The sequence below is a fragment of the Dermacentor variabilis genome, chromosome 6 (assembly GCF_050947875.1).
Source record: "Dermacentor variabilis isolate Ectoservices chromosome 6, ASM5094787v1, whole genome shotgun sequence".
Taxonomy (NCBI): domain Eukaryota; kingdom Metazoa; phylum Arthropoda; class Arachnida; order Ixodida; family Ixodidae; genus Dermacentor; species Dermacentor variabilis.
Genome location: NC_134573.1, coordinates 130,950,538 through 130,974,456, shown reverse-complemented (window position 1 = coordinate 130,974,456; position 23,919 = coordinate 130,950,538). Strand labels below are relative to the sequence as shown.

Here is a 23,919-nt window from a genome sequence, read left to right as displayed (position 1 = left end):
TCAAAATTTTGTTTCGAACAGTCACTAGAATTTAACTTTCTCTCGGAATGATTTGATGAAAATCAGCCAAGTGGTTATCTCAGAGTGAGTGATTGAGTGAGTGAGTGAGTGAGTGAGTGAGTGAGTGAGTGAGTGAGTGAGTGAGTGAGTGAGTGAGTGAGTGAGTGAGTGAGTGAGTGAGTGAGTGAGTGAAAACATTTATGAGCTCTAGTAATTGTGTTTTTCTGTGGCTGAGGCGGATTCTTCCTGGAAAGCATTTCTGCGTTTTGCGTGTATTTGAATAGGCGGCATCGGAGTTGGGCCCGAGCTAAAGGTTCATCTTAAACAATGCGAGGTGTTGGGTTCATCTTTTTGTTTCGGACACCATTTACATGACTTGAAATTTTTAATGAGAGCACTTTTCATAAGAAAATATAAGTTGATTTCATTGATTGATTGATTGATTGATTGATTGATTGATTGATTGATTGATTGATTGATTGATTGATTGATTGATTGATTGATTGATTGCGGTTGGGTGTATTGGTTCTCCTAAATAAAGGTTAAATAAAGGGAAGCACTCATGCGGGCGATTGTTGGCGTAGGAAACATAACAATAAGTAACAATAAGAAACATAACAACAATTCATTACATTAGCCGAAACAAACCGCATTACCAAAAATGCCAGTGGTTAGCACTTGCAGAGTTATTCATTTTTGTTTTTTTTTTTGTTTTTTTAGTATAGAGCACACATATATAATAGATATATTCCTGACATTCGGTATCTTTCCAGGAAAAACTCATATCGGTCACAAAATAGGAACGCATAAGCTTCCGAATGAATGCGCATTTAATGAAATATGTGCTCCCCAAATGAGGAAATTATAAAAGACATTCACCCTTCCAAGTCCGTGTCGGTCCCTGCCTTGTTTACGACGTACTCGAAAACTTTGATCTTACAAGACGCACTCAGACCAAACAGACAGTAAAATTGGACAGAAAATAACAAAACGCGACGAGAAATTTGCAATACAGCAATATAGATTGTAGCAGCCAAAACAAGCAATCAGAATAAACAACCGTTTAAAGCCAACGCACGAGACGGGATATCATTTTACGAGACATTTGTTTTCTTTCGTTCATATTTTTTACCGTAATAAAAAACCCGCTGAATAATATGACTCTGATGAACCACTACGCACATATATTATGAGACGGCAAAACTGTAAGGATACGCTTAATATTATGACTGTGAAGAAATACTACGCAAACATAGGTATCACAATATGACAGCAACGTCGCAATGTCATTGAACGTAAATGAATAATCAAGGAAGATTTAGCACTAATTTCAATCCGATTTCATAAAGAGCTTTCGCAAAATAAGATTATGTCTCTATGTTGGGAATTACAGCGTAAATTAGGCAAGGAAAGCCTCTATGAAAAAAAAAAAAGAAGTATCGTTATTTTACTTGGTGGGTGTCGAGAACCTCGCCAGGCATATTACACGGCCCAGGCCTCAACTATTATATAACTGTCTTTTATTTTTATGTCAAAGTGTACGAAATAGAGTAAGTCACATTATAGTTGTGATGGTTTCTTCCCTTTGCATAGTTTTACAGGACAAACACGTTACTGCTTGGTGCCCGCCTATGTTCCTCGTCTCGGGAGGGAGGGGAAGCTATGTAAACGCAACCAAGGGAAGCGTTTCTATAGTTGCCTTAACGAAGACAGATGCCCTTGTTGAAACGTTAGCTCCCCGATGCGGCTGCCTTGTTCACCGACCCTTTATTTGTTGCTTAACAACTGCAGGTAAACGGGAAAATATGTAGGCTACATCAGAGACGGCTAAACCCATTACGTAGTTAAAAATTTTGATCTACCCATTTTCCCCGTAAATGGAGAAATGGGTTACTTCACTTTCGAGAAATTTCACCTGGCTGTCACCGCACCGTTCGCCACCTAGTAGCAACAGCGTTGCTGACACTGTGCTACACGACAGCGTGCTTGGCACTGTGCCACTAATGCTCATGCGCACTGGCGACTCGCAGTAGTTTGGGTCGAAAAGCGGCTGTTCTGAGTCAGTCGCACGCTGCTCGATCACTAGTCTGAATAAGCCCTTAGACGCCGAAGCGAACCGGCGCTTTAATCCCGCGAACTCTCACAAGAGAGAAAAAAGTGTCTCTCAAAGTGGTCGTCCGAGAGTATACGACCATTGTGTCCGGTTTGTTTTGTTCTGTCTATAACATGTCACATTGTAGCTGCGCTGCCTGTATGCAGCTGCTAAACGTTCCAACGTCACTTCGTCTCAAACAATGCTGACCACTATAGGGCTGTTAGGGTCGGCCGCAGGAACCATTCGAGCCATTCACATAAACTGCGCAGTTCACAAAGCGATGCGCTAAGCAAAAGTTCCTGAATGGCTAGCTCAATGTTATAGTATCAAATTGAATTGAATTGTGTGGTTTTATATGCCAAAATCACGATCTGATTATGAGGCACGCCGTAGTGGGGTTGTGCGGATTATTCTGGCCACCTGGGGTTCTTTAACGCACTCCCAATGTACGGCTCACGGTCGTTTTTCCTCTTTATCCTTTTCGAAATGCGGCCGCCGCGGCCAGGATTTGATCCCACATTCTCGGTATTCACAGCGCAAGGCCATAGCCTACCTACCTACTACTACTACTACTGCTACTACTACTACTACTACTACTACTACTACTACTACTACTACTACTACTACTACTACTACTACAACAACACCAACACTGCGGGTCTTATAGTACAGTTCGATTTAAACGAGGCACTTATTCCACGAGGCATAGTATGTGGTCATGTTGGCGTTTAAAAAAAAAGCTAGAAATAAAGAAGTAATAAACGATCGCAGTGGGGGCCCGATAAACCCCGCTGCAACATGAGCCGTTGCTAGAGGCGTAAAATTATGCAAAAAAGAAGGTTTACAAATTTGAAGGTTATGGCACAAAAAGCTTTTGAATTCCTTCATAATGTTCGCGGAAAGCTTTCTTTTTTTGCTGCATATGTTGTGGCGGGAGTATTGGAATGGCGTTCCATCGCATAGACTCGCTGAACCTGAATTTACAGTACTCTGAAAGCAATCATATTATTTCTGAAAGCGGACATCTGCTGTGTGTTCTAAAGAAGGAAAATTACGGACACTACCTCCGTATATTATTCTCCCGTACCATTTTTAATAGCAAGCATGGCAAAACTGCATGTCTAAATTACTCGTATATGTCTTGTCGTCACGACACCTGAAAGTGAAGGCGCTAATGCCAGACGTTTTTGAGGATGTATAAAGGAAATATGGAGCTTTTCACATCATGTATGCCCAGCATTAGGTATGCTCACTGTCCACAGCGTTGTTATTACGTCACCCATAAATTAAATCATTTGTATTGAACACACGATGACTAAAAGCGCATGAAAAGATTGCTGTGCGTGTTTGACCTCACTGATCACAAAATGGCCGGCAATGATTCACTCAGGTTCCCTTCACCGGAAACATCCGTTGCACACAAGATTGGCCGGAACAAGGTACACGTAGAACCATTTATTTACTTCCTCTTTTTCGCTTGCCCGTCAAATCACACTGTAAACAACTCCAGCACCGAACTTCAATCTGCTCGTGCTTTCGCCGCCCCGGGTAATGTCGCACTACAAACACGCTAAGCCAGCGCACGTGAGCTAACTCCACACGTGACTCCCGCGCCAGACAACACGAAAGCCTCCATTGTCCTTTCGCTCCTTATGCATCACCGCTTTTAGCGCTAGCCTTCCTATCTCCCTGCGCGTTTATCGGCGAACGGCGGGAAAGGGGGGGAAGCATTACTAACACGGCCCGACTCGGATCAGGCCCTCGCTGCGTCACGTTTGCAGTCGGCCACGCTATTATCGGTGAAGCACGCGGTCTGAGCGCGAGAAGCACGCTTTAGCCATATCGGCAGTGCAAACAATCGCACCGATACGGAGTCCGCGAGTCACAGGTGTGCGAGCCGGCGTAGGGGGCCATTGTTGTGTGACCGCACGCACGCCCCCAGCTCCCTACTCGAGAGGTTAAAAGCGGGGCGGGCGTTGGGACTCGGAGCATTGCCGAAGGAGCGGTGAACTGTGCCTGCCTGCCTGCCTGCCTGCCTGCCTGCCTGCCTGCCTTGCTATAGCCAGCACTCCACGCATCCCATAACCGAGCAGACACCACAATGGCATCCCCACGAGTCGGAGGACTGTCGCAGGAATTGAAGCCCGCCGATGCCCAGGTGCAGGAAGTCTGCGAGAAGGTATATACTGCACGACACGGCGTCGTCTTTCGTTCTTTCGTGTAGCGACCGAAGCAGGAAATATAGCGGAGTATTTTAGCAAAGCGTTACCGTTATAACGCTGCCGATACCACTTTCCCCTAATGGCTTATTCGCTGGACAGTAGATTATGTTATCCTAGCGTTACCAGCTTATCTCTACCAATACCGCTTTCCCCAACTGCTACCACTCTCCCCTAATGGCGCATTCGTCGGACAGTAGATTACTTTAGCACAGCATTACCAGTCTACCATTACGCCTACCGCTTTCACTCAATTGCACATGCGCAGTTGGGGGAACGCGCCATCGGTAATGGTAAAAGGTTAACGATGCAGACTAAGCATAGTTTCCGAAATAAGAATCGCTTTAGGGCGCGCACTTACAGCAGATTCAGCTTACCACAACATGGGTACTAAAGTTTACAGCTGGACGAATTAGTACGAATTGATCCCTTACACACGAACTGCGACACAGGCAGGGCACATCGGAAAGGAAGAGAAGTACACTCGTTCGTTCCCTTTCTTAATGTACCGTCTGCCGTGCAATTCGTCGTAAATGAAAACTGGCTAAGTTTAATTTTATTAAATATCGTAAAGCAATGTAAATAACGCACTGTATTTATTTCTGCTTTTAATACGCATCTTGACCTAACAGTACTCTAACCAAATCGTCATTTTACACTTGAAGCACAGAAGATTTCTCCGTTCACAAAAAACACAACGCAATGATATATTTACGTAGATACGCGCTCCCCCTGAGATATAAAGCTTCCTCTTAATTAAACTGCAGCCATAATCCATACGTTCGGCTTAGTGGGTCGAAGGTATTTTGGCATATCGGCCAGCAGGTGTAAAAAAAAATTGCCATGGAGGACGATTTACCGATCTACGTTGTGTCGTCGAACCGAACCAGGGCCTGTGTTCCCAAAGCTTTTCGTTAGTAAGTGTTCTTCGCCACTGGCCAGTCGTCTTCCTTAAGTCCAGCATCAAAATTAGATGGAAGTCCCTCTTACGAACAACTTTAACGCAAAAGCTTTTTGTGAATACGGACACCACAAGTATAGCTGTTGCAATACAGATTCTACTCGGGAGACAGCCGGCCTGTAATGCCGAACTATATTAACAGCTAGCTGATAACATCCCCTGATATATAAAAACCTTGTTACTCTATAGACTCACGCAACCAGATAACTTAGGAGGAGGTGGAGAGAAAAGAGAGGGAAAGAGAGCGACTTAATTCAGTGCAAGGCCGACTGGCTACCCTGTATTGTGGGTATGTGGCATCGGTATAAATTAAGTAAGTCGGTAATGAATTAAAAGGAGAGAGTGTGAGAAAGATAGAAACAATAAAAAAACTATGTATATATACGAGCAACTCGTACGTCAGAGACAGCTAAGCTGAATAAGGGAGTACACGCACCCCCGAAGCTCACCGCCAGAGGGTGCGCGGAGGGTAGGAGCGGTAAAGCGCCTTGAAATTCGTAATGTAGTGCCACGCTTTGAATGCCGCCTCCTCCTCGCACGCTCTGGCCGAGGCCGACGCCGCGTCGCTATTGGCCTAATAGCATCACATGGGCCCTCGTGCCGTGCATCAGCGCCATTTTTGCTCGAGAAGCGCCTACGGAGTGGCGAGGAGCGCGTGTTGGCGCCGTTGCTACGCTCGAGCAGTGTAGGTGGCGCCACGTTCGAGGAGGGAGCGTGAAAGAGGAGAAACGAGGAGGAGTGAAGGCGGAGGAGGAGAGTGTCACTACTTTACGAAGTTAAAGGGTTTTTAAGGAGTGGTAAGGAGCGGGGCTCCGCCGGGATGGGAGCGGACCAATCAGAGGGCGCGCCAGGGGAGGAGGAGGAGAGGGGTATAGGAACAGGTGTTTCGCCGGCGCGCCCCCTTTCGCCCCATGGATTCCGCACGGCGCGAGCGGTAGCGGGTGCTCGCACGAGAGCGGCTGCGCCGACGTCACGCAAGAAAAGCGCGGCTTCCCTCCACTGGCAGAAGCAAAGTGTCAGGGGAGGGAAGCCGCTACCGCCGAGGATCGAGAACGGGAAACACAAGCCAAGTGCCAGTAGAGGCAAGCTAACCCCCACATTCGACAGTAGGAGACCGAGCAGAGACGTCGACGCACAGAGATTCCTCCCACGGAGGGTGACGACGGACGGTTCAAGAGAGAATTCCTCGACCGTGAGAGCGGCCACAGCTGCACGGTGTGTTATAGACTGCGTTTTGATCACAACCTCACGCAACTGAAGAGTGTGCGCAATCTGGAACCGAAGCTCCAATCTAGAAAAACGACGACAGCGAGACAAAAGACTCATGAAAATCGCATAAAACACGAGTTGAAACTTGAGAAAACGACCACCAGCTTCACTGTTTCGACAGTTTTCACAGCGTGGAATTGGCTTTACTTTTTTTTGTCACATTTGCACACCACTGCCGACTTTCACTATCGCCGCAAGCAAAGTGTCGTGGTACTCCTCAGATAGCTTCACTGTAAAAGCTTTAGGAAGCCACGGCGTATAAAACTCCTTCTTCTGTATATACCATGTGTGCACTTGAAAACCCGGTGCGCTAAGCACAACGCTATTGGGCAGCCCTGTCGAATCACGCAGACTTTGAGAGTGTCTGTGCATGTATTTCGGAAACCACGGCACAGGCAACAGCGGAAGAAGACGACGTCGATGGTGCGTTGTGCAGCACGAAGTTGTTCTTGAGAAGATGGCGGTGGTCCGCGGCGAGAACGTAATGTTGTAGCCCTTTTATCGGCGTTGCGGCTGCAGCGTGTTCATTACCTCAGAAACCTGCCCCTCGTGAATTTTTGACAGTCAAATTAGCCAAGGAAAGAGAAGCACTTAGTTACGTATACAACAGGCACATGTTCTTGATGTGTTCAGATATGGGTATGGCGCATCACAGCCTGCACGGCTGCTGCGTCATAAAAATCCCATATCATCATCAGATATGAGGAACGCGCCCCCCATGTGTCGATCGCACGTAGATGTAGCTTCCTTGTTGTATACTTAACCTGAAATTCACTTGCCAGACAATGTAACTGTACACCAAAATTGGTGCTAGCTGGAGAGTTCTATATATTCGTAGGCTATTGCAACTTGTGTAGTTTCGGATTGCATTTGTAAGCTCCGTTTGTAAACATAGAAGTGGTCTTAAGGATTAAGAATCAGTGTGGTGAAGGTAACCCAAGGAGGTTTGTAGCCATCGCTCACGGCATTTGAAGTTTTCTTCGAGAAATGGTCGTCTTGAGAAAAAATTGAAAACAAACGTTTGCTGAATTTCTTTTTTCCATTTGCATAGGCTAAGTATTGTAAAAGACATGCGTAGTTCGCTAAATAGCTGAAATTTTTTATTTCTTTTATTCAATACCAGCAATGTTTGAAAAATATTGAAGCAAGAATCTATGTGGCCGCCAGTGCACCCGTTGGGGTTGTACTGCGATGAGAGTAGCGCTCCCGCACTGTAGGACGTACGCGTAATAGAAAATGTTGATGTATCAAATGTCATGCAAAGCTAGTTGCAAGAATGTTCGGAATATCCATCGTGCGGCCACCACAGCGCCGATATCGGTTTGCGAGTCTCGTCTAGTACAGCGCTAGCTACATTTTGTGGTGCTTCCGTAACATCGCAGAACGATCTCGGCAGTCAAATAGAGCAATGTATCCCAGAATGCGGAAACTTCGGGTGATAATATGGGGTCATCTTGAAGAACAGTTGTTCAAACTCGGTGAAGCCGAGTTTCTTCGCCGCTGGTCTACGCGGTACGTAACCGTCTCCCAAGGCAAAGTCTTTCTACATCCAGAATAATGCTCAATTCTGTTGCCTGAGTTCAGACTGTATCTGTATGTGCCCCGGGTACCTTTCATAAATTCGAGGCTGACAATAATGCTTTTGTGTGGATGCGGTAATGAGTTTTGTTGTTGATGTTGTTGTGTGTGGCAAAGCCAGTGTCAAGTAGACACCATTTATTATTTCATTTGTTAATCTGTTTTGCTTAAATCAAGTATGATGTATTACATGTGATGTACTTTATATTCTACTTTTTGTTCATACCACAGTTGTAAGCGTGCCTACGGTTGAATAAATTTCCTTGTCAGCAAAGAGTCGCGTCTACTACAGCGCTGGCTACGTTTTGTGGTGCTTCCGCAACATCGCAGAACGATCTCGGCAGTCAAGTAGAGCAATGTACCCCAGAATGCGGAAACTACGGGTGATAGCATGGGGTCATCTTGAAGAACAGTTGTTCAAACTCGGTGAAGCCGAGTTTCTTCGCCGCTGGTCTACGCGGTACATAACCGTCTCCCGAGGCAAAGTCTTTCTACAGCCAGAATAATGCTCAATTCTGTTGCCCGAGTTCAGACTGTATCTGTATGTGCCCCGGGTACCTTTCATAAATTCGAGGCTGACAATAATGCTTTTGCGTGGACGCTGTAATGAGTTTTGTTGTTGTTGTTGTTGTTGTGTGGCAAAGCCAATGTCAAGCAGACACCATTTATTATTTCGTTTGCTAATCTGTTTGGTTTACATCAAGTATGATGTATTACATGTGCTGTACCTTATATTGTACTTTTCGTTCATACCACAGTTGTAAGCGTGCCTACGGTTGAATAAATTTCCTTGTCAGCAAAGTGCATTGTGATATTATTAGATTTCAATCGTCAATGAAGTAATAAACATATTCCAAACACATTTGAGCAGAGAATTTGAAGTAGCCTTTTACAGGTAAGCTAGTTAGAAGTGCTCAAAAACATTATGTTCGTGTCCTTATGGTGTCGTGGGAAAACTACATAATTGACGGAGTTTATATTTATAGAGAATGCCAGGCATCTTAGGGGATCGTGTGCAGAAATATTTTGAATTTGGTGGTTATATCGGGGCTGAATAACTATTGCTAAACGCACATTTCCTGCGGCTTTGAAACATGTTATGTTTATAAAGTTCCCTGCTTACCATGAGAAAGCGAGAGGTGCTAGCCATATAATCTTTCCAGATGATGGGCGCCATATTAGGGGTGACGTGTACCGGAAGTTTTATCTGTGTAGGTAAATTACAGGCTTCGCAGCAAATTACTTATACAAACATTCGAGTGCTTAATTTATATACTCTACTACTCGCGCAGCTAGTTTGCCCAGTCAGCATGAAAGAACTCAACGTGCCACAAAGCTGATGTTGTGAGGAAATAGGGGAAATCATTTGGGTGATGGGTGGACGAAGCTTCAAGATCGTAACGTAAATAGGGGCTTTGCAAAAAAAATGCCTTCGCAGATGTGTGCAAATTCGAGCAACTCGTATCTCGTGGATAGCGAAGCTGAAGGAGGCAGTTCTCAAATCCTTCGGAAGTCCTAGGGGTCTGTTTTGCCACTCATCGAAATTGTGCCCGAGAATTTGCAATTGGTTCACTATATCCGGTGCAATTATTTTGTTATACGCGACCCTTTCTATATACGCTTCAGTATATCAGCACAGACACTCTTGTTTTCCTGTTGATATCGTGAAAAATAGATCTATCTTCATCGTCGATCGTTTCTTCAATGTTTTCTATGATTTCGTCAGTGGACGTGGTGTCTTTGGGCACTTTGAATGTAGAACAGCTCTCCTAGGAAAATGGAGGCAGGAGGTGCGTCGGGGGCAGAGGTCTTGACGTCATCTTCTCAGGTCCCCCAAGAGCTAGGACCAGCGATAATGGGCTGAGATTTTTTAGATTAGCAGCAGGAGGAAATTTCAGAAGGCCCGTGGACACAACGCCGATGAGGCGCCGATGAAAGCTGATGGGACGCTGGTCGCGCAAAGCTGAAGTGCTTGGTACTCCGCTAAAACTGACATTGACCTTAGCCAAAGAAAGGCCCATACGTCATACCTGAAAAATGAGCGGTCAATAATGCCCCCCCCCCCCGCACCCGTAGCTGACCTTCAACTCAATTGGAGCCGGTTAAACGAGCCATGAGAAACAAAATTTACGAACTGCTGGCTAAGATAAACATCTCTATCGTCTGCTTTCTTTCCTTTCCTTTCTTCTTTGTCTAGTTGTTTATCATGAACGTTTTCCAACTCGCCCAGTTCTCGCTTATAGTTTGTGAACTAAGATAAACACATTAAGAATTTGTTCATTCGAGTGAGCTGCACGAAAGGTCACCTTTATTTTATAACTCGTGATATGGTATATATACGTTTCAAAGCAAGGTTCGGAGCTATGATGCAGGCCGCGTTGCTCCCTCATCCCCGACTGGCATTTGATACTGAGCACGATACTGCTGCTACCTTCATCACCGCACGAAAACGGTCATGCAAGTCCCCTTAACGGCCTCGCTGTAAAAGCGTGTACGTCAGAAAGCCTGCATGCCTGCAAAGTGTGTCGCAAATTCTGCGTGTCTTCGGAAAGCAGAGAAACACGTTTAGGGTTTCCTACGCTGAGGACGGTCTGCCCCCCAGACCAGTGTCCCAGAATTCTCCCTTCCGAGAGAGCTATAGGGCAATCCCCTATCGTCCATGTATATAGTCCGCACCAGGCGTGTACTTCGAGTGTATTGAAGCACGTAACGAGTTTTGGAGGCACCCAACCAACGATACGCAAGTACGCAACGAGTACTACGCAAGAATACGAGCTAAACTTAGGAGACACCAAAAGTATATCGTTACTTTTGCCTAAGACGCACTTGCGTGTCTGCATATCAATGTACAGCTGCGTATATATACAGTTACATAACCGAAAACACTATCGTATAGTGGGAGAGAAAGGGCGCAAGAAAGGCGGACAGCGCACGAATACCTGACACTCGTGTTTCCGGAACCGAGTAGCGTAAACATTAGTCAGAAGGACGAAAGAAACACAAACGCAGACAAATATTCAGCGCTAAGTGAAAGCGCTTGCGACCACTTCACGTTGTCGGTGCGACGATTACGAAGCTTTGCCAGACGCTGGAGGCGCTAAGAGCTCTAATCTCCCGAGTCAACACGAGTGCAGCGCACCAAGAGTAGTGACGGAGTCAGTGTACGATAAGGAGTGTTATGTATATATGTTCACAAAAAGCGGCACCGGTCCCGGTGGGCGCATATACATCATGTGCAAGTGCGCGACGGTAAACTATGACGAATGTGCCCGCTCAACAAGTATTTTTTTTGTTTTTTCAGGCGACGTTTTAGCGAAGCGTGCTCGTGAAAAACTTCGAATAATCTCACTCCACTGTTTTACAGGTCCGCTCCGATGTGGAGAACAAGCTCGGCCAGAACTTCGAGGAGTTCACGCCCGTTAACTACAGGACTCAGGTCGTGAACGGCACGAACTACTTCGTGAAGGTAAACAGCTGTCACGCACATGCACATGCGCGCGCGCGATCATTTCTGTTTTCAGTGTTCGCGTGATCCTACAGTCAGCGACAAACATTTTACGGAAGAGAATCTCATAAAAAGCTGAATATCTGCGCAGCCTCACAACGAAGCCTGCAGTATTCGCATTTACAGCCTCTACCAGTATATATGTCAACAACATTGTGATGCTCGGTTTTACTGACTACTGCTTTACAGGCTGCTCGGAAATTGAACGTCCTCTGAGATCCCGTGGTCCGTAAGCTTTTGTGGTTGATTGTACCATAACGTATAAATTGAAACGCGACAGGAAGAGCAGGTGAGAAACTACACCGTACACATAAAGACGTATTATGAATGGTCGCATCAAATTGCAGTCGGGTATGCTCCTTAACATGCGATAGCAATTACATGTGCACGCGCACGCGTATACACACGCGCACATACATTCGGACTGGGAAGCGATAAAAGCGAAGATTTTCTTTTCTCGACTTCCTTTATTTGTTCAGTTTTACATTCTCCACAAAAGTATGTCTACCCAACGAAGCTCTCAGCAGTCAGGGCAACGTTTTCCCCAAAAAAGCTGGCGACGAATTCCCAAATTACAATTTTTTTCGTTCTCAAGAGAAGCTTGCGACTGTCGCTTGCATTATATAATACGTTTGCTTGCCGCATAGACCACCGCTTATCAACAAACAGCTCTAGCGTACACACTACTTTGTAAATACCGACACTGAATTTCTCCCTTGCCCAAGCACACTACTAGAAGTATTCATATTGTGTGCATAATGCTGCTCTGTTTTAAGCAATGTCTCAGTTCGAGCTCGTCACATGCTGCGATGAAACAAGGTGCCGAATTCGCAAACATTTTCGTTCGTAAGAGCCGTTAACAATTGGTCGGCCGCCTTCGCTATATAATGTGTCCGATATCTAGATAGAATGGCCTCAGCTCTTACGAACCGTTCTGGCGTACGAAAGTCTGTGAATAAAAGCGAAGGGCTTTTTTTTTTGTTCTTTATACTAACATCTCTCCCTCCCCTCCTCCTTACGGCGGCCGCATTTAGATGGGAGCGAAATGCGAAAACACCCGTGTACTTAGCTTTAGGTGCACGTTAAAGAACCCCAGTTGGTCCAAATTTCCGGAGCACCCCACTACAGCGTGCCTCATAATCAGAAGGCGGTTTTGGCGCACACCCTAACTTAATTTACTTTCTTTTGCGAATTGCATATTTCTAGAATGCATGTGCGTTCCAATAGCTTGGCGGCGAAATGTTTAATAAGTACATCGCGCGCGCACCTCGCAGGTCCGCGTAGGCTCCGACCAGTACGTCCACGTCCGGGCCTACAAGAGCTTTCAGGGCGATGTCACCTTCGCCGCCGTCCAGGAGAACAAGTCGCTCGAAGACGAAGTGGAGCACTTTGCCTGAACGACGACCATGCGTATTCTTCCAAGGAAACGCAACGCCGAGTGTGCTCACGACGTCAGTCCCAGAGCCATGGACTGAACGTTTTAGCATGCGCTGGATCGGTCCCTTAATTGTGACGCGGTATCATGAAAACAGCCGTGGCGGCGAAATTAAAGGCACCGCTGTAGGCTCAGATCTTTCGTCTGTAAACAGGTATGCTAGTCACTTAGCAGCGCGGTCTGTCTACTATTTCGAGAACTGCTCTCCAACGAGATTATATATATGAATAAAAAAAAAATAACGGTGGACACGTGTGAATAAAATATTGTCTTAAAAACAGCGTGCGCCATCTTTATTTCGGAGCAACGACGGAATGCTTCTGCATTCTCCACACATTGCGTTAATTTGATCCTCCGACCCGAGGCGCCCATTGCGCATGCGCAGTTGTCGCCCCTTATGTATGGACGGATTGTGATATTGCACCACGAAATCCTATAATGCTAAAGCTGCAAAAGTTGTCTAGCTTTGTCCCTGCAATATATGCTACACGCACGCGTGCGTGCGTGCGTGCGTGCGTGCGTGCGTGCGTGCGTGCGTGCGTGTGCATGTACGTGCGTGTGTGTGTGCTTGTTAAATTCGCTTTTCGTTCTGTTTTGTGACTTGTTTCTGCGCGTTTCATTCTTCGTTCACATTGCTCTCTTATAGCGCCGCATTAATCATGGCTTTGGCCAGTGCCTGGCAAGTAGAAGTACAATACAAAACGGCGACCTCTTAGCGTTATTGGTGAGCAAAAGCGCACATTTCAACGCTACAGCGTCTCACGCAATCAACGAACGACTCCGTATGTGCAGAGAGCTGCTCCGCCCACCGTACTCGAGAGCCCTTCTAGCCTACGACATAGCTGCAGGAGGCAACGAATGCGGAGAGAAGGTAGAAGAAGTGGATAAGAACTCATGTAAGAAGCCTTTATACAGACCCGTAATCGTGAAGACGAATTCTTTTTTTTTTTTCGCTCGTTAAATACGAACGCCGATAGATTGCGCGTGCTATAACAATATCCGCGCATGCATACATATGTGCTCGCGAACATGCAGGAAAGCGTCACATTTAGGTTACGTCAATAGCGCTATGTAGAAACACAAAGCAACATCAAGAACGTGGGCAACTATCTCGTACAGTCCTTGATCTGATGTGACTTGAATATTAGCTCTCTACTCTACAGGAGCATTGTTCGATTGCTATTCTACAGTATACAGTGTACCTGTCACTTTATATAGCCCTTACTTTAGGAGCGGTTCTCTCCAGGGTGTTTTTCCCGCCGGCGGACGCCTTTTCGTTCTTTCACTGCGCGCGCAAATCTGAGCTGCTAGTGCAAGTAAACAACGTGTTATTATTTAGTATACTTTGGCGGCGCCTTCGGGATTCCCAAGTGGAAACGGGGACGCCAAAGGGGGTTCGCCGAGGCCCACGGACCGCCCTAGTCCTGCTGCTTTGATGGGTCACCCGATTGACACGGCCATTATTGGGCGTCCTGCATGTAGACATTGCGCCAGCCCGCTTTTATTATAATCTGTTGCAGGTACCCCCATGAAGCCCCCGTTCAGTTCACCGGTATTATTTTATGCTGAATTATCTCATACATGGAGGAAAAAGTAAGAGCAGACACATTAAGAACTTTGATTACGCGATATGCTTTTGTGCGACCTTCCTTCCCGGCAGTACCAGTTTCCCCGGGACAAATTTGTCTTAGCTCGCAAATTGAGCCTCGTAAACCGCCTGAACGGAGCGATTCCTCTGCTAACGGAGATAACCGGGAGGTAAGCGAAAAGGATTGTTCTGCCTGCGCGTTTACGTTAGGTGCATATCAACTTTCGAGCTTCGAATAAGTGTCGAATAATTTATCCCCGCGCTTACTTAATTAGTACTTGTCGCGTCTCCATAGTTCTGTGTTACGACGATACGATTTATTCGTTGCTTTTATTTTTAGGCTATAAAATTATTATTCATAGGAAGCAGTATAGGCTCTCTTTGTAACAATTCCACTGTCATGCGGGTTGCAAAATTTACTTTCTACATCAGGGAGAACGAATTAATTTGTTATAAACATAACAATACGTCTAATGTGCATTAAGAGGCTTTATTCAGTTTCATTTAGGCTGACCACTGGAATTTGTGGTAAATTATACGGTTCGGAGCGTGCTGGCGGTGTCCTTAACAAATGACATTTCAGTCAACTGAACAGCATGTCATTGTGCTTGACATATTAATATTCAATAACAAGAGAAGGGAAAAGAGTGAAATGGTAACCAGGTTATGCCACCCGCAGGGTGGCCGTTTGGTTGAGACGTTGAGCTGAAGCGCGAGGTCGCGTGCCCGAGTCCCGGCCGTAGCGGCTGCATTTCTATCGGGGCGAAATGCAAAAACGCTCGTGTACTATAATTTATGTGCACGTTAAACATTCCGAGGCGGTCTAAACTAATTTGCACGACTTCAGTGTAAATTATCAAAATAAATAAATAAACATGAGTTATTATTATTATTTTTTTTTTATAGAAATGGCCGTCAGCTTTATGACAAGTGCGGTTGTGATTAGACAATTGCGCATCTGTTTTGCATCTTGCCACGTTACAGCTCAGAAAAGCTAGCGCGCTGTGCTGCTCTTTACAGATTGTACAGTACGTCAGTCATTGACAGAAAAAAAAGGTTTTAAAGTAATGGTCACAACAGACACCCTTGCTAAACCTTGCTAATGCGCTTTATAGTTCCTGCGGTCTACGGCATGGCATCCGTGATAGGCTGTGACAGTGATGCGTGTCGCTTCTGACGCGAGATTTGCGTCACTTAAGTATTCTTGTGCCGTTGCTTTCTATTTATATCTCATTTTCCCGATTCGCTCGAGCAAGCCTACTTCTTTAGAGAGAGAGAGAGAGGAGTTATAAGGGAAAGGTAGGGAGGTTAACCAGACTGAGCCCGGTAGACTTAAAGGTAGCCCCCTGCAACGGAGAAGGGTAGTGAAAGAGGAAAAGAAGAGAGAAGTTCGCACTTTGCACGGTTACACTAGCAAGCGTTCATCGCTGAGTTAGTTACAGGCGGTCATACAAGCTGGTGCATTGAAAAAGAACAAAAAAAGAAAAAAGAAAAACTCAGCAGCGCCTGTGTAGTCTGCACTTAGCAGACGCTCGAGGCCACGGGCTCAAGATCTTCTCTGTAAAGGGCCTGTCATCTAAGTGGGGCCTAGTGATGGTATATTTCATTAACGAGCCAAATATTCCGCTACATCGCATTAATCTAAATATCTCATTAGTTATGCAAATAATCTAACTGTGCTAAGTGGACTATTGCTATAACTTCGCGTTGCAGGCAGCCTAAAAACAATACGGCGTCTTTCAGTAAAAGTAATCGCAAGTCATCATGTGGATAGCTAGCTAAATGGGCGGTACATTTGCTGAAAGTATATGCATCACGCAGCCGATAATATTTCACTCACGCCAAAGAAACAGGCACTATAAAGCGTTCCAGAAACACGTTAACTTACGCAGCAGGTATGTTAATGAGATTGGCTGCCTAAATTATTCAAATAATGAACGAGTGAGTGAATTGAAGTTGCAGATGACTGCGAAACCAAGGAAACGTTAATGCGAGCGCAGTCACCTTGTTCAAATTCAGATTTGTAATGCTAGGGACTAAAATGCGTATTCAACATGTTATGTTTACCATTCGCACGTGTATTTTAAATTATCTGCGCGCAGTTATCCGAACGAACTATATTCAAGATAGACCTACTGCGTGGTGCTGTAGTGTCACCTATCGGCGTCCCACCACATTTGTACTTGGAGCATTGGCTATAATGACCACAAAGCGGCAGCACCTGCAACTTAGAGAGGACTTTAGATGCTTTGCACTAGATGGCAGCACCTTACTGTCCGTTTCATTTTCAGAATGAGTGACGTAGGAGTCACGAGCACTGAGTCATTGTAGTAGCGCGCGCGATTAGTGAGTCGTTACGTTCTAAAGTTCGCTGCTTCCTCGTTTGTGCTCCGCGTAGCTCAAGAACACCCCGAGTTAAACATGCCTCTCTGTGGTGGACTCTCGGAGGAAGTTAAGGATGCCGATGACACAGTCAAGGAGATCTGCGAAAAGGTAATTTCATTTCAGACGCAAGTAGGAAGACGAGTCCCGGCGCGGTGGGCGTGATTGTTTACACCACCGATTCTGGCCGCAGGTTCGTGCCGATGTGGAGACGAAGCTGAGCAAGACCTTCAAGGAGTTTGCGCCTCTGAAGTATCGGACGCAGCTGGTGAACGGCGTCAACTATTTCGTAAAGGTTGGTGCCACGTACTACGCGGTGGGACGAGTATGTGCTCACGGATCCAGCTAGACAGCGCCCTGACACATAGAGAATCTCCACTCGTACTGTACGCACGTTGCATTTTTATGCATCGCTGTACGTTAGCGATCGTGCCTGAATGACTACGAGCGCTACAAAACGCCCGTGCACTCCGCGATGGGGCGTCACTCCGCACACGTATTTGCCGTTGACGCGCACTACTGGAATGTGTTCCGATCCCCACCCGCCCCTGCGCGGAGGAACGAGCACGTTTTTCAAAGAAAAATGTGGGATGTCATATGGACCAAAATACTCAACCTAAAGTATCAGCAACCCTGTTACCCACGCCCCAGCAATCTACGAGTGAGGTTTGATCTGCAAACGCCGGTGTTCAGAGATAAATCTTGAGTCGGCCTATCTGCGCCCTGGCTGGAGTCTATTCCGCTGCTCCGGGTACGGCCCCCATCCCGGCGGGAAGAAATGCGGAGACGCTCGGCTGAACTCGCTGAAACGATGGATCTCGTCGCGTTGTAGAAACCGTTGCTCTTTTGCTACTTGCGTCTGACACGTACGCGACATGTGACGCCCGTAAACGCTGCGTGGTAGGTTGGCTATGCTGATTTTCGGGTCAGCTCTCGCTGTTCGAAACGCCATTTACGGGTGCTTTTCGTTGTTTGTGACGACGCACCTTATATCCAATCGGTGTCAAATTTCACTAAAGTTGACTGCAAGAATATGCATAAACTACTTTTATACAGTTACTTATGCATCCCCGGGGATGAACATTTTGCGTAGTCATCTGAATTAATTACTTTTAAAAAGGATTGATGGCAGTATGCATTGTAACAGGCGGTATCACGAGGTTATGACGCGCGCGGTGAAAGGGCGGCGGTGATCGTGACAAATGCCAGCTGGCAATACAGCGGCGCGCGGCGCCAAGTTTGTCATTGGTTTTTTTAGCATCTTTGTGTATGACTTATTCCTTTTTTTTATTCCTTACGTTTCTTTTTCTTTTTTCAGGTTCACGTAGGAGATGGCCATCACATCCACGTGCGTGCGCACAAGGCTTTCCAGGGCGAAATATCGTTCTCGGCCGTGCAGGAGAACAAGACGTTGGAAGACCCGCTCGAGCATTTCCAGTGACGGCTGTAGCCAGCGCTTACCTTTTACATATATGCGATAAAATAAAGGAACAAATCTTACGGGATATTCTGTGTTGCGCTCAAACTTACTCGGTCCTATCAGCCGCCGCGCACTATTACGTCATAGACTACCTACAGGCGCCGAGTCATTGCCTCGAACGCAAGTTCTGACCCAATGACCTGTACAAACGATTTGATCTGTTCATGGTTTTGTTCTGCACTTAAACGTTGCATTGCGTATTTGGCCTCCGTGGATATTCGAGTCAATTGTGCACTTGTGTTTTAGGAAACGGACAGAATCATATGGTTACATACCTGCTAAAGAAAGTTCCGAATTAAACTATATTCTTAATTAGAGCTAACGTACATGTAAGGGCGAAAACCGAGGGAAACCCACGTTTTTTCTGGTAAAATATGTATGGCTCTATGCAGAGAGCCAACTTGGGGATGGGAGCAGATTATGCCTGGCTCACTATGGAATCCATAGTCATCATCAACAATAGGCTGACGATGACTATGGAAGATTCACACGCGAATAGCGAGTTAGCCCGCCCTCGGACTAAGTCCTCAAATGACGTCGCCTCCTTGGGCCAGACCTTTTTCCCGAAACGTCTTAAGACATTCGCCTTCCTATACGAGATAAACACTTGGAACGAGCTACCTCCACAAAAGAGAGAAAAATTCGTTTGTCTTTTTCGCTAATAGCGAGTATAACAAGTGTATAATTCCAAATGTTCATCGTAGCGACGTAAGGTTTCCGGGAAATCTTGAAGACGTAAAAAAAGACAAGAATAAAATAGGTTTTTCTTCCCGAAAATTTTGGAAAGACACGTAAGTAAAAACAACAGCAGACCCGGGTGCACGCGAAGGCATGTTTGCGAAACTTAGGGCAAAATGTTGGCATTCTTCAACAAATAAGCCACTTCTTTATTTACTCCGAGATTATTAGTGGCCACCGGAATTCTCATCTACCATCCATGAAAACTGCTCTTTTGATCTCTTAGGAAGGGGAACCTGGCGTATACATACTGTTTTGCATACTTCCGGAACATTAGCTTTTCAGATTGCTGATGCAATGAATTCGCTACGCATTAAGTTACGTGTCACCGGTTGGATGTAGAAAAACAATGTCGAGCATGTGGACGCATTAAAGACTTAAGGAACGGTGACAAAGGCGCACTCGTAATTAAGTAGCTAGGTTTCTTGCTATCCGACCCGGTTGACAGTTTACAATCGTAAATATTTTTTCGCCATTTTCATGCGAGCTGTAATAAAAAATCATAAATAATTGAAGAAATAGATACCCAACTATTTCCACTAAATTGCTCGTCGGAACATCAGTGCATGTACGCGTGAGCTCACAAATTCTACATTTTGGTTCAAGCATTCTCACACCTGTAAGAACAAAATTATCCGCTTGATACAAATTCAGTGAATCAAATTGTGTCGAAACCAACATCTTCGGAATCTTGCTCTAGAAGTGCGTGGCATTCGAGACGCTTACCTTGTTGGAATGGACACGTAGTGGTGGCGTAGTGTCTACGGCGTTGCGCTACTAAAGCCGAGGGCGCGGGATCGTAACCCGGCGGCGGCGGCCGCAAGTCGATGGGGGCGAAATGCAAAAACGCCCATCTACCGTGTAATTAATCCGGAGTCCCTCACTACGGCGGGCCTCATAATCTAATCGTGGTTTTGGCACGTGAAACGCCGGAAGTATTTTTTGTTGTTGTTAGAGTAAAACCAAACTAAGCAGTTCCTTTGCAGAGAACAGCTATACAGGCAGAATAACTTCTTAATATACAGGGGGCAGGGTGTGTACAAGAACTCGGATGGAACTATATATGTATCGCGCGCTTGCTTTCATGTCACGGAACACAAGACGCAGAGTAGCTACTCAAGGTGCTCCACTGAATTGCTAATGTTTCGGTTCACGTGCAATTTGGCACTAAGTTGAGACAACAGCAAATTCTGTACTGCATACCAACCAAGACACACATGGGCAGAAGACATCTGAGATGGTTTCATGCAGATTTCCTACTGAAAAGATCATCCAATGCTTGCCCTGAGGACATGTGCTCAGGCCGGACAAATGGACTCGAGCAGTGCGTTTAGAGACTCAGTGATGTCATGAGAACTCCTAACTGATGTCCTAATCGTACTCGAGTGTACAAGGATGTCCTCAGGATTTCATAGCGTTAAGAACGTTACCACGGCTGTCCTCCCCGTCGTTTTTCAACCGGGGAAAGACCGGTTCGGTGTCCCACGATGAATCACGCATGTAGCAGCAAAAGATGGAGATGCAGCGCAGCACCACGGTTAAATAATTTACATAAACTGAACGAAATGTCACCTGAATGTTTGTATGCACAATGTGACACGTCAACCTAAATTTTGCATGATTTACCCTAATGAGACACACTTTATATTCGGTAAATTGGGCCCTTGGTTCCTTTTTTTTGTTTTTCACTTCTTTTGCTCAGGGAAGAAACCAAGAAGAGCCTTTCCCCCACCCAAAATTCTTTTTTTTTTCCGAGCCCTCACATCTCTAGGCATGCCTTTTCTCTGTTGCACATGTATACCGTTCTCTTTACAAAGCCAGGCTCCTTCGCACTGTGTATTACGTCTAAATAACATTGATTACACGCGTCTAAGTAACGTTCTTTTACTGACTATTGAGTAGCTGCACGCGCAGTATACTGTCATCGCTGAAGTGATCGGCATGTCTGCTCTCAACATTCACCAGTGGTGCGATGGCAGAAGTGGCAAATGGAATCATTACAAACTAATGGCGTTGACAAACATGCGCCAAAACGGTACACGGGTATTTTTTTGCACGCATAGGCATTCATGGAAATGCAGGCGCGCCTCGGCCGCGGCAATGCTCAAAGGAACAGTGCTCAAAAGAGCCCTGTAACCGCCGAGCCACGACGGTAAACTCCTCGCGCACGTTATACACACTTATCAGAGCACCATGCTAACAGGGAATTCGCGTATCGTTGGGGGTACATACGCTTCTTATCGAAGAGGCGCCTGTGCGAGACGCGGAAGTTTTCCCAAAGCGAACGCCGCCAGACCATTTGTTCCGGTGCTCTAGAATGGACTGGTGGTGCTAAAAGCACAGCAAAAACTTTGCCGCAAGGTGACGCATTGTTGCTGAAGTGCCACGAGAAAGCTCTCCATCCGCGATAAGGGTCTTATCGTAAAAGGCACCTAAGGCGAACGCGTATACGGCGCCCATATAAATAGTGTACTATCCATACTTTCAGCACATCCCTATCATCTTGTCCCGAGGCTAGCGCAGCCGATAACACTGCTCACAAGGTAAATCGTAACGTCTTCGGGGCTGCACGGCTGTGGGATCAAGTACTCGGGGCTGCTCCCGTCTGCGTGGGCATACGTGTGCATGCATAGGAGCAGTCTACAAACGAACGAATCACTATTCGGTGCGCGTGTAGTCCACAAGGCAACGTTCATCCCGGCGCCTCAACACGTGTCGGCTCCCATACGCCTTCATACCCTGCCATCACCAACCAAACTTCCCAGTGCGCACAAAAATAGAATCGGGATTAGGAACGTTCACTGTAGAGCCAATATACTTGTGGTACCATAACGAGACGTGCATGTGCTAAGCAGTGGCGTCACATAGGAAGGCCGATGGTTCAAACATACGAATGGTGTAGGCGATCGAGTGACACTGCGATTGCCTTTTCAATTGGTAATGCAGTCTCCAAAAGGTGGCATCGACATTCTTATCCTCCTGGCACTGGCCTTCTGATTTCTCAGAGTCTACGTCTTAATGTGAAGCATTAATGGGCTCGGTATACCTGTGTTTGTTCGTACGTGGTCCTGGCTAGTGTGGTTTTTGACCGACAAAGTAATGTCATGTTCTAATAAAACAATAACAACATAAAGCCTGTATGTATAATGTCCGCTTATAAGTATCTACAAAGCACACAGACCTCTTAAACGCCAAACTATATTAGTATAGTTTATATGTAGGGGAGTCTCCATGCAAAATCTGCCGTTTAAAATACAAGCGGAAGCGTGATGGAACGCTCGCAAAATAGCCGTTATCAATAATGAAACTGAAAAAAAAAAAACGTCACCATTACAGCTCGTCAGAAGTGACGCATGACTAGCGATCAGATTTATAGGCACAAAAAATCTTGGTCTTATTGGAGCCTAAAACTGGCAATTATGGCCTCGTTTAATATAGACACGATATAGGGGTCCGCAACAGGCACTATAAGCCGTTCGCAAATCATGGCCTTTTCTTTAATTTATTGAATGCGCGTAGCCCATTTTGACGCTAAGAAGCTGACGCAGCGTTCACTTGTGAGGTCTGAAAGGCAACAACTATGCATATTGTTCAATCCATCGCTTCACAGGGCTTTGCTATATCACGCGAGAGGCAGCCTTTTCATGAATCCGCTAGAACGGCAGCCTACACACTTAATACATCTGTTCGGACATTATGTGCAGCTGGTGTATAGTTAATAGTCTAGCTTTCCTGCTTACAATGGCGCGCCGAGTGGAACAAGCACGAAATACACAAAATACGCCAGAAAAGCTGCTGAAAGATTAATGAGAGAAGCTGTAATTGGTGCCCGATTGACTGAAGTTAACAAATGTTCCACTATGAAAGGTAGCGTTTAATAGTGCACATTTACAAATATTTGTAAAAGAACGAGAGTAACACATGATTATCTTCTTCAGGTTACGAGACTCAATATTGTTCGCAAGACAGAATAAGCTTCCAAAGGCTGAAATTACGAATGCTCAAGATCGATAGAGGTCAGTGGAACGTTTTGTATTTTTGTTCGACCACCTCACGCGCTCTGGGATTCGCAAGTGTTCGCCTGTAAGAATTCCCAAAATTTCGTTGAGCACAAAAAAAAAAAAAGAAAAAACTTTGAGGGCGTTTAGGCTTCGCCTTTAAGAGTGGAAAGATCCCCGACTGCTTCTCACGCTTCCCGGCAATTGCAGCTTATGTAGCCGTAATGTTTACCGGGAAACGCTGGCGGCGAACGATACGAAGGTGAACGATGTACGAAGGTGAGCTTTCGGGTAGGAACGCGGTCTCTTGCATGGGCCGCGATCTGGAGGTTGTGCACAGCCGCGCCAAAAAAAAAAAATAATTTTCAGGTTTCTGTTATTCTATCGCACTCTTAATATTTAAGTCTGAGAAGATTTAATATAAAAGCCATGCGCTGTGGGTGTTTTGCTTCATGACATTTGTTTGTGGGCTGTCATTTTTAAAATTTCGACGTACAACTTCATCAAGAATGTAAGACAAGTTATAAGCAATGTAGCGACAGAATGGTGTGGCAATATAACCTGCATATACAGCATATCATATAGCAAGGCGTGGCATATACCGTGGGGAAGCGCGACTCTCACACGTCCCCTGATATCTTGTTTTCCCGCATGGCTCCCGTCTCCTGTGA

General features: G+C 45.8%; 2 protein-coding genes across 2 annotated transcripts; both read left to right on the top strand.

Moving 5' to 3' along the window:
* The first annotated feature begins 3,878 nt into the window (after positions 1 to 3,878).
* LOC142585240 (cystatin-A2-like) lies at positions 3,879 to 13,343 on the top strand. The gene is made up of 3 exons (XM_075695839.1): positions 3,879 to 4,274; positions 11,487 to 11,588; positions 12,902 to 13,343. The coding sequence occupies exons 1-3, from the start codon at positions 4,197 to 4,199 to the stop codon at positions 13,022 to 13,024; spliced, it is 303 nt and encodes a 100-aa protein (XP_075551954.1). The 5' UTR covers positions 3,879 to 4,196; the 3' UTR covers positions 13,025 to 13,343.
* Positions 13,344 to 16,957: 3,614 nt separating this feature from the next.
* Positions 16,958 to 18,537, top strand: LOC142585239 (cystatin-B-like). The gene is made up of 3 exons (XM_075695838.1): positions 16,958 to 17,143; positions 17,226 to 17,327; positions 18,351 to 18,537. The coding sequence occupies exons 1-3, from the start codon at positions 17,072 to 17,074 to the stop codon at positions 18,471 to 18,473; spliced, it is 297 nt and encodes a 98-aa protein (XP_075551953.1). The 5' UTR covers positions 16,958 to 17,071; the 3' UTR covers positions 18,474 to 18,537.
* The last annotated feature ends 5,382 nt before the right edge of the window (positions 18,538 to 23,919 follow it).